We start from the raw sequence: 11,431 nt of genomic DNA on the forward strand, positions 1-11,431 counted from the left end.
TGGACTTCTTTTCATGTAGTTTGGACAACCAGTTGATTGATTTATGACCCATTAGTCTGTTAACAGTGATCACTTAGCAATAATAACGTGAGGAAAAGTAGAGTGGATCAGGGAGGGACTTAATTTGAACATAAAAGCAGGAGTCACTTGTGCTTTTACATTCAGAGGTTGACCAAACACAAAAACTGATAATTTCACACTCAGGAACCTTAATTCAAGCCATTGATTTGCACTCTCCAAACTCCAAAAGTCAGCAATACACCTAAAAAAGATATAAAAACTCAAGGAACAGCATGCGTAAGGCTAAATTTAGTTGGACAGCCCCAGCTAAATTTAGTATATTAGTGTACCCTGCAAATTGAAAACCCAGGCTAAAATTAGCAAGCAAACAGAATAAAAAGGCTAAAGCTAATTAACAACTGCCTCCTGAGAGCACTCAATCAAAAATCTCAAACTATCACACTATACTTCAACCATAAAATTTAAAAGGCACTAGCTAAGACTACATGAAAGTAATAAATATTAAGGATCACCTCTTAAGACTATTGAAATGATCTTGATCATATACTATGAACAAACATTCAAACTGATACATCGTGAATTGCATAGAAGAAGAAGAGCTCCAAATCCGGAGGAGCAAAGAAAGCAATCGGTCTCCTTTGCAAAGAGCAATTTGATATTATCCTTTCCTTCCTCGGTGCAGGTGGACATGTTTGAATCTCTGGTATCCGAAACCTCTCAGCTTTTGGAGTAGAGCATGCACTTGCAGAGATATCAACACCCTCAAAATCTAAGCCATCAATCTTTGAACAACCATTGCAGCTTGTGGTGGTGGTGGTGGAAGAGTTAGAAGGCAAATCCTCAATTATTGAAGCTTCTTTAATGCTCTTGGGCTTCATAACCCGCTTCTTATACTGGGTTCTTCTTGTTGTTTTTGCTCCTGTTCTTTTTCTACCATTTGGAGCCATATTCGAGAGCAAGGAGTATCAGGTATCTAGATGTGTGTGGCAAATTACAACTGCGAGGGATATAGAGTTGAAGTACAGAAGAAACAGGTAGTACTTAAAACTGGCAAGAACAGACTAAAAATCCTTCTACCGTTAACTCTTTTCAAACAGCTTTTTCAAGATCACTACAACTGTGCTAGCTACTTCTAAACATAAGAACCCCACTAGATATGGAGATCACTGCCTTGCTCAATCTTTCAAAACCCAAATGGAGTTTTTCTTCAACAAGATACCATCTAGAGATCATTTCGCAAAACCTAGTTTTAATGAAGAAACAAACCCAAAGCAGGTACTGCTTCGTATTAGAAAATGATCTATATATACTTATTCAAACTATCGTTAATGGAAAGAAAAACACTTACCTTGTACTCTATGTAACACCGAGGACTCTATGTTGAGAAACCAGGCCACTGGAAAGAAAATACTAGCTGGCTCGGTGTTAAGAGGGTGTAAAAGCCCAAATGTAAACCCTAGAGAGACTGGAGGAGGGGGCCGAGGGAGGGAGAGAGGGTTAACCATTCGAAAGAAATCAAGGATTTATATTCTCTCACTCGAGTGCTCAGGGGTACTTCGGTCAGTCTTCCCGCTGCCCGAGTTTTGATATCGAGGAGTCGACTTGTTTCAAAAATTCATGAATCTAGGGATTTGGGCAGGATTGCTCATTGCCCGAAACATATTAATACGTGAAGCCGATTTATTTTAGATTTATTTATTTTTTTTAATCACAAAACGATTTTGTTTTAAAAGAAGCCTTGGTATAATTACAGCCTTCAATTAGTTTTTTGGTAGTTAACTTAATTTTACAGCCTTCATTTTCCGTCCATGATAAATGATTTTTGTAGGGAAAACATCAAATATTTAATATTTACATCTATGAAAACCCAAGACAACACGGTAACATGGGTTCGAAATATTTTTGAACCTAATCCCAAGCTGCATTAAATTTAATATACTTAGATTTAAAATGTAAATTAATTTAAAGCAATATAAGTTTGATAAATTATTATATTTTAAAGCATAAATCAAATCATCCAAGGTAAGAATAGAAACTTATATTTTTAGAATTTAAAGTTTTTTTATTTAAAATTACTGAATTTATCATGACATAGTTCTTCAATCTCACTAAAAAAAATATTTTATAAATATCAAAATTTTTACTAATATTTATATTTTCTGGACTAAGAAAAAGAAAATATAAATATAAATATTTGATTAATTATTATTTAAACATCAAAATTTTGAAGATATCATCCCAATAATCTAAATTTTTTTATCAATAAAGCTTTTTTATAGGTATCAAGACTTTTAATAACTTATTTGTATTTTATGGGCATATTTTATAGGCATCAAGACTTCTAATAACTTATTTGTATTTTATGGGCAAGAAAGTATGAACATGAATGTTTAATTAATCAGAATTTTAGGATATCACTCCAATAATCTAAAACCTTCTTACCCTAAATTGATTAAATCCGGAGACTGCCCCGGCCCTTAATAATTAGAAAGATTAGTGTAAAAAAAAAAAAAAAGAGACGGAGAAAGGAGTAGTTGGAAACTTTCGTGCATCCTAGGATTGCACAACAAGAAGAATAGCAAGAGCAAGGCATGAACAGTTGATGTTTCAGATTCCTGAATTTAGTTTATTCACTCACAATTTGTCTGCTACAACAGCTACCACTCTACTAGCAGCAGCATGTAGGATAAGATATCTTGTGACCTCCTGCCTTCTTCACTTGACAAAGATTTCATGGGTGGAGGTCAAGAGAGGACAAAGCCGAGGCACTGTTTAGTAGTGTGCCCTCATAGGCACAGCCCTCCTGAGCTAGCTAGCTAGCTAGATCTTAGCTAACTCACCTGGCTCAGACCTTTTTTTATATTCACTGATTCTCTCTTTTTTGGCGTTTTGTAAGGGGAAAAAAACATTTTCAGACCCTCTCCAGGGGATCCTAAAAAAGAGCCTACTAATTGTTGTGCACGTGGCAAACTTATCCATGTTTTTCAAAGTTTCATGCCATTATTGTTTATTGAAAGACACAATTTTACTCTTTTTTTTTTTTTTAATTATTGGTGCGAGAAGGAAACAGATTATAATGCTTGAGCTTATCTTAAATCAGATGGGTCAATGGAATCTCTTTTGTTTTCAATTCTACTTGTTGTAGTTCAATCTAAATTTGCCTCTTTTATTCATTCATGTAATCTTAATATATTATTAGGTAGTGATAGTTTTTCAAAATATTTTTTTGTTGGAATTTATATTAAAATAATATATTTTTTTTATTTTTTTAAATTTATTTTTAACCTTAATACACTAAAACGATATAAAAAAATTTAAAAAAATATAAAAACAAACATATACTTAATAAAAATATCTTAAATTTCAATCTAGAAATTGATAAAATAAGATATTCTGGGAGATATATATGGGAGTAAAATATGTAGTTTCGTCCATGTGATTAACCTGTGATCTGTTCACCGATTCATCGTGTCATGCTTTTTTTTTTTTCCTTCTTTTAATTAATTAAGCATGAGTTGATTAGTTTATAACATAATTCAAGTAGAAGTTTTGTTTGTATATTCAGATACACGCACGCACACAACTACTCCTTGACAATAGAATCCTATGTAATTTTTACTGCTCTCTGTCCGGATTTCCGGCCAACGGCACTTGAATACAAAACGCAGAATCAGACTGGAGCTATAGCAGTGAAATGTCCTGCTGATTGCCGGTGAAAATACAAGTTTTCTCGCAAGGAATGAAACAGTGAAAATCTGATAAAAACAAGGACAGACAATTAGGGAAATTCCCATAATTACCCCTCATCAATTACAGACAATCGAATTTATGAAGCTTGAATTCATGATTCTTACCTCCATTGTCAGGTGTTTCATTATATAGCTTCTTAGCTAGTTTTACCAGAAAAAAAAAAAACTAGCCTTTGAGTTTGATTCTTCTTTAGTTTTACCAGAAAAAAAAAACAAAAAACTAGCCTTTGAGTTTGATTCTTCTCAAAACAAAAGGAGGATAAGTTCTATTAACTTTCAAGATGTGGATAAATTAAAGATGGGGAAGAACACTCGAATCATGTAGCTCGTGCATTGGTTTAAACAAACTAGTACTTGGTTTTATATCGAGAATGCATCAGGTCCAAAATTAGGTAACAAATACCACTTTAGATTAAGAATTTGCTTTGAATATAGCCAGGACGAGGAGCTTGTTTCCACATTTCTGTCATCTTCTCTGCATGGCATTCTCTCCTGGCTGCCCAAGTTTCAATACACGAATCTTTTGGAGCCTGATTGGACGTTGGCAGTATATTTTTTGCCTGTCAAGGAGGATTACTCGGTTTTAGCACCAAGAAAGTACCCTTTTAGCGTCGAAATCCAGGTTTTGCTTTATCCTTCATATCCTCTCAAAAGCAGCAAAAATTATTGCCGTGAATCGCTCAGCCAAAAGTGCCGCCTCGGTCCCTGTGCATGTAATTTCCACTCCTTTTCCAGTTCCTAGCTCACACGAGTAAGGAGTACGTGCTAAGAATTAAACAGCGGGATTATGAAGGAGTGGAAATAAACGATGCAAGTTTGGATGGTTAAAAGAGAAGGGAGTTTTAGTTTTATCTGTCACGGAACAAATACATATATCTTGATCCAAAGAGGTCCATGCAGTCCAGAGTCTGGACGTGCTTTTATGCGTGTTGAAATCTCGGGTTAGATCTCAGGAAACTGGTACTTCAAGTCAAATCGACGAGAGAAAAACCTATTCATCAACTAGAATATTTGCTACAGGAAACAGGTGCAAGAAATTAAATACATTACTTGACATGCAACAATTATGACAGTAAAAGCAAGAGTTGAATTCTCCAGTGACAATGATATGCTGCCTTTCTTCACTTCTACAAGACATGCAATAAGAAAAAGGAAACTTGTACCGAGAATCACAGCACTGAAATGCAATTGATGTAGCCATATTCCAACAAATTCCACAATCCACACCGTTTTTGGAATAGCCAATCACACTCTGGAAGAATAGTCATCAGCCCTTCAAAATAGCACCTATATTTTCCTAGGAAACCTCCTTTAAACCAGTCTTCTTCAAAGGTGGTATCAAAAGCTTTAAAAACCAATGAAGTTACACGCTTGATCAATACACGATATTAGAATACCAATCTGACTAGATATGAATATATTCATAAGTGGAATCCTAAGATAAACAGCTCAAAACAACAAACATGTAGTCTTATTAGGGAAAAACTTGTAAAGCAAAATTTAAAACAACAAGGCAAGGTTAAAGATTTCTGGTACAAAATACCGGATATAAGCAGATGTATAATAAGAATGAGTCACCGGCCTCTTGAAACTGCTTCATCCAACTCCTCCACTGATGAGGGAAACAGCTCTATATAACGACTCCCAAGAGTCATCCTATCTTTGGCCATCGCTGCTTTAGAATCTTCTGCATTTGCAAACTCCACAAAGGCTTCCCCAGTTGGCCTACCCTCTGAATTCATCGTAATATGAAGCGAATCTTCAGATAAAACAAAATCTTTAAAGAATTCCATTATGTCATCCTTGCCAGCTGAAAATGGCAGCCCCCTCAATCGTAATACCCCTGTATGTTCGGCTAAGTCCTTTCCCTCATCGTAGGATTTAGCCCTAGAGATATTTCGTCGTGGTGAACCACGAGATTCTGAAACTTCATTTGCTATTGCTTTGTAATAATCCTGCCTCTTGCTCCGAAAAACCTCAACATATCTCCTGCCCATGTTCTGCCTGTTCTTTTGAAGTGCAAAATCAACTTGAAGAGGATACCCCAAAACACAAAAAGCTTCACCAGTGAACTTGCCACCCTTGTGAACAAAAAGAACATCAACTATGTCCAAACCACGAAAGAACTCGGCCACATCAGTTTCTGTGCAGTCAAAAGGAAGACCACGAAGGCGGACAACAGGGAAAGGCGGAGGTGGCTGGCTAACATATCCATAGGGAGGTGTGTTGTACATAAAACTTGAACCAGGGGAATTACCATAGAATGAAGGACCCTGATCAACCATCCGCTGACGTTTTGCACCCATTTCACGTCCATCAGGACCGTCAGGATATCTACTTCAATTTAAAAAACAAATAATCAAATAGGCAAATCACATAGGAAGCTCCCGAATACTATATGTACAGAATCATGCACAATTATGTTCAAATACATCCAAGAATATCACCAGAAATTTATGCTTTAGTTCCTTAAAGGTTGATATTCTTTTATCAATTAAGAAAAATTAAAAACACACACATATATAAAAAATTCCAAGGCAAGAAATAAAATTGGCATCCCAGAGCCTTGAATGAACACAAGAATTCCAGATGCTAAAAAGTTCAAAGTTATTTATGTCGTCTCAGTGTAACTGAATGATTTGTTTGCTGGTCTTAATGCATTCAGAACATCTCTAGTGCTTATCAACTCGGTCAGCCTCAGTTTAAATTTTCTTCAAGAAAACCAATTAGAATTTTTAAGTGGAACATGCTTATTAATGTTCTTTTTTAACTAATGGGCATATTACCAATTTGGGCTGTCTGAGGATTGACGAAACAATGAGATGCATGAACAATTAGAAGAGCTTGGTTTAGCTTCTCAAGAAGCGAGTGAGATCAAGTTACTGGACAATAAAATTATTGGAAACCTTCAATTAGAAATCTGAAATTATGACTTTTAGGACCTAAACTTACCTTAGAAACCACATGATAGGTTTCAAATTCAGGGTTCCACTAAAAGATACTCCACTCCCAAATCTTACTCATTTCCTTGCATGTTAGCATTTATTCTATCCATAAGCTTAGACTAGTGCCCCCAAATAAACTAACTGGATTCTCATCCTTAAGCTGTCTGGGATTCCAAAATTACTATATGATTGAACTATGTTCTACTTGACCTACCAAAAGAATAAGAAATCAAGCAAGATAGGAAATAAAAAAAAAGTATGGTCTACAACCTCCCTTTAAATAGAGGGATGCACATAAATTAGAATCTCAAGTCCATTGGAAATGCAACGGTGAGTTGTATGTGCTAGGTTGAACTTGCATGATTTGTAGATTTAAATTGTCATACAAACACATTTTTCCTTGTTTTTTTTTTTTAAAAGGATATTTTACATCCTTGATGGTGAATACTCGACAAAATAAAATGGACTACTAAATGCCTGTTTAGTATTGTTGTTCTTTAAAAGCACAACTGTTTTTTTCTTCTTTTTTCACTTTCCTTTTTTTTTTCTGGGGGGTGGGGGGGGGGGGGGGGTGTTTCTAAAAGCAATATTTGCTTAAAATATGTTTTTCTAAACAAAGCTTGGTCACCCCTTGTGTGTATTGAAATTTTGCGTAAAGCTCTTGTGCCCCCCCTCTCACTCTCCTTTTTTTTAGTTTCTTCAAGCAGGTAAGATACCGTGGTTGGTTGAGGCAACACACTATGATGTAGCTGCCCCCCGGGTATTCTATCAAGTTGAGCTAAGTCATACTCTGTCCTCATTCCCATGAAAAGGATCAGTGGAAATGAGCCTTCCAATCATAGATACAGGCTCACAACCTCTACCCAGCAAGTCACTTCAAAGTAGGAAGTGAAATCTTAACCCCAGGCCACCAGCTTTCAGTGATTTCATAATTGGTGTCTCACAAATATTAAAACATCACAATAACTAACATCAAAATGTAACTTTAGGATATTATGAGATGATGCTATTTCGCAGTTCTAATATCACTTCCTTTTGTTTACAACAGCCTGCATAAGTCTATATATTCATTTGATCCATTTCAACCTCACTGATCAAAATAATAAATTTGTAAGACACCATCTTAGCCTACTTGTAGTTAAATCCCTTCCCTCTCGAAAGCATCAAATTAGCCAAACTAGTACAAGTAACGGCATGTTATAAATTACAGCGGCCCTCAATATTTCACAAGAATCGATAGGTGGATTTATTCACCCATTTTAATAGTTGAAAATATATCTGAGCAAAGTATATCCAAAATACTAAAAGGCCAACCATTTCAATAAGACACCGCCTTCTGCCCCACCATCAATCACTAAATCATAGATTAATAATAAAAACCAGCCTTTTGCGTTCCTAATATAATCATTTTCTTTCTGTAAACATCTCTAAAGAGCTACAGTTACAGAATGGTTAATTTTTTAAGAGCTCGAGATCAAATTAAACAAGAAAAAAGCACACCCAGATAATATAATCAAAGATACAGCAAGCTAGGCAACAAAACAAAAAGCACCATCATAGCCTCTGGATATAAGCAAAAGATTAACAGCCTCTTCAGCAGAAAATTAAGAAATTAACGGCATAAAGAAAATAAATAACAAAAACCCAATTACGAGAACCAATTAACAAACCAGAAGAAATAGAAGGAAATCGTTTAGAAGGAAGATTGGATTGGAGAGAGAAAAAGAAAAAAAGGTTTTGAATTGGGAAAATCACGCACGTACCCTCTATAGAACATTTCCTTTTCGATTCTCTTGAATAAGTGCGTGCGTGCGAGCTTAGCTTGGAAGTGTGAAATTGCTTCTTTTGCTCGGGTTGTCCTTTCTTCTTGCTGGAAACTGAAGCTGTCTAGGCCCCGAAAGGCTTTTTTAGTTTTGCTAGGGGAACTGATGCTGGAATGATGTGTTTAGTGTTAACCATTATCCCACTGCCAACGGCGTCGTTTTATTATTTATCTATGTGTCAAAAATAAGATTTTTTATAGAATATATTTCTGGTTAGAAAAATTAAAAAAAAAATTAAAAAATTTGATTGGTCACGCCTAAAATTCAGAAGGGACGGGGTACAATTAAAGAAGACATTTTATTTACAGACTATATACTTTTTTTTATTTATCAATATTATTATTGATTATATGAAGATTTTAACTTGATAATGGCATAAAATTTCTTCAGATGTTTATGGAACGCGAAACAGGAAGGGGATGCCAGCATGCCATTGCCAGCCCTGAGTTGAAGCTGAAGCCTGAAAGCCCATCCCGTCCATGATCCAACCACCCCCTGTTACTAAAAACAGGGGAAAATTAAAATTAAAATTAAAATCAAGAGAAGTTGAGACTGGAACCTAGCTTTTTCTATGCAAACAGGACAGGAGGACTATATCTTTTATCCCTGCTATGCTGTTAATTAAGTTAGATTTTTCTTGAATATAAAAAATATTTAGATATTATTAATAATTTTTTTATAAAAAAATTAAATTGAAAGACGGTTCACTGATATAACCCTAAAATATAGTTTAACTAAAAAAATCAAAATAGATTTTTTTAATGTTAAGGTAATAATATATTGAATTTACCTGGGTTAACTTAGATTATGAGACTATAATAACCGATAGAAAATAAATTAAAATAAATTATAAAGTATAATTCTTAATCAACTAATATTAAATTTAAAAAATTAAAAAAAATCAATTAAAAAAATTAAAAAGCAACTAGAGTTAACCTGTTAATTCACGATTCGGTTATAAAAAATAAAATAAAAAACAACATGATTTAATCGTGATTAAAATGTTAAAGTTAACAACCTTAATTATAAGATTAAGATATTCTTATAAAAAATAAATCAAAATATATTATGAAACTCAATTCTTTACTAAATCAATGTTGAATAATAAAATTTAAAAATAAGACACAAAAAACAACTTGAGCCTACTCGATTTAACGATTTAAACACTATTCTTAAGCCATGACGTTGAAATATCATAATAGAAATTTAACCAAACAAGTTATAAAATCTAATTTTCAATTAATTTAATATTAAATGATAAATGTTTTAAAAAATAATTAAAAAACTACAAAATCAACTAAATTAACTTACTAAATTAAATTAACCTGTTAAACTGTGATTTATGTAACGAGCGTATGATAGTTTAATAAAAAATAAATATAATATTAAAAAGTGATAGTTTAATAAAAAATAAATATACTATTAAAAAATAATAAAAAAAAGAAACCAAAAGAAAAAGAAAAAGAAAAAAAGCACAGTACCTGTTCTAATAAATAGTAAGAGGGTACAGTTAAATCCCTTTCTCTTTAGCTTATAGTTAATTAATGTATACTTGAGCTGCTCGCTTGCTTGATCTGGGCTTAACAAGTGAGCATGGGTTGAGAGCCCATTTTGAACCAAAGGCTAAGCAATCAAGCTCAACCAATCTCACGCGCAGACCGTAGGGTGGTCTGGTATAGCACTGGCGTGGACGGTGGACGGTGGACGGTGGACGTGTGCATACGATTTACGGATTTAGGACTTTACGTCTGCTTGACCATGTATGCCACAGACATGTATGAGCTATAGCTTAGCTTTTAGCTTTATTACCAAGACAGAGTTGCAAGTTTCAGACAGAACAGAACCTATTTATTGCTTACACGGTTCAGGAACACAGGAATATTCTCACGCGCTTGCATATCTTAATATTAATATAAAACACAAATATATAAATAACATCTATCATTTCATCATTTAATGCACACACAAAATTCATACATATATATATATATATTAATTATTTTATTTTTTATTTATTAATAAATAATAGCAAATAATAGATACTAGCATTCCCATTCCCTTCTCTGCCTGCATAGAAAAGTCCAAGTCTAGCTGCGTCCTTACTGGTTACTACTTGCTTAAACCATGTGAAATGCCCCCATTCAAATTTTATCTCCTGCCTGTCATTTTCTCTCTCGCCTCCCAAACATGAGCACCGCTTTTAATTAATTCCTGCTCTCTATGAGACGCCACGAGACTTCATAAAGTTCATCACCATGTTAGTTTAATCACACAATAGGTTTCTTTGCGTATGCTAATAAAACCGCAAGGCATCATTATTTTCTGTCAAGCTCTATTCTCGAAAACAAACAGCCATATTTTTCGCACAATGTTGATGAATTGAATTGAAAGATATTTTCCCCGTAACTTCTACAAGCTCTTGTTAAGAGTGTGACTGTTCAAGCGCGGAGCATCTCACAAGCATGCACACGCTAACTCTATCCTTTCACTGTCCACAAGTCTATGGTTTGGTCGGGACCACGTAATTCTCGAAAATAACACCTGTCTTCGTTTAACTCTTTTGCTCCCGCTAGTTTCCAATTTCCATCGGTGACTCGGAGTGTCCGGCGACTCACTTCCACGTTGTAATGTTGAGCGTGGGCATAGATAGAGTTACCGTTTGAAACTCTCTAGCCTAAACGGTATGAACTATGCAAGGCTTCTTGTTCACTTTAACACGTTCATATACGCCAACAACACGTGGAACAGGGGAGCCACCAAATTAGAGAAAATCTGTCCAGGTACTTTGGTTAGACTCTGGAAATCAAGAAAAGAAGCTGTAAAACTTTGATTTTTAAACGTGTTAACCCCTCGTCCCTTCTGGCTTGGAGAATTTTGGACCTCAAAATTTTGT

The 11,431-nt window shown here is 34.6% G+C and overlaps 3 protein-coding genes across 3 annotated transcripts in view; 1 reads left to right on the forward strand and 2 right to left on the reverse strand.

Moving 5' to 3' along the window:
- Positions 1–581: 581 nt before the first annotated feature.
- LOC105112272 (uncharacterized) lies at positions 582–968 on the reverse strand. The gene has a single exon (XM_011007914.1). It carries the CDS (start codon positions 966–968, stop codon positions 582–584), a length of 387 nt encoding a protein of 128 aa, XP_011006216.1.
- Positions 969–4,948: 3,980 nt separating this feature from the next.
- Positions 4,949–8,671, reverse strand: LOC105112260 (heterogeneous nuclear ribonucleoprotein F-like). Its single transcript, XM_011007893.1, has 2 exons — positions 8,479–8,671; positions 4,949–6,104 (listed from the first exon to the last, which is right to left on the reverse strand). Exons 1-2 carry the CDS (start codon positions 8,490–8,492, stop codon positions 5,345–5,347), a joined length of 774 nt encoding a protein of 257 aa, XP_011006195.1. The 5' UTR covers positions 8,493–8,671; the 3' UTR covers positions 4,949–5,344.
- Positions 8,672–11,221: 2,550 nt separating this feature from the next.
- The window catches only part of LOC105112273 (uncharacterized), a 2,814-nt gene continuing 2,604 nt past the window's right edge, over positions 11,222–11,431 (forward strand). Inside the window, exon 1 of the mRNA XM_011007915.1 lies at positions 11,222–11,318. Coding sequence (XP_011006217.1) covers positions 11,222–11,318 — 97 coding nt within the window. The remainder of the gene's footprint in view (positions 11,319–11,431) is intronic.

This window comes from Populus euphratica, unplaced genomic scaffold (assembly GCF_000495115.2).
Source record: "Populus euphratica unplaced genomic scaffold, PopEup_1.0 scaffold518.1, whole genome shotgun sequence".
Lineage (NCBI taxonomy): Eukaryota > Viridiplantae > Streptophyta > Magnoliopsida > Malpighiales > Salicaceae > Populus > Populus euphratica.

Coding starts and splice junctions, on each gene's coding strand:
- LOC105112272 (XM_011007914.1), bottom strand. CDS start 968: ATGGCTCCAAATGGTAGAAAAAGAACAGGAGCAAAAACAACAAGAAGA.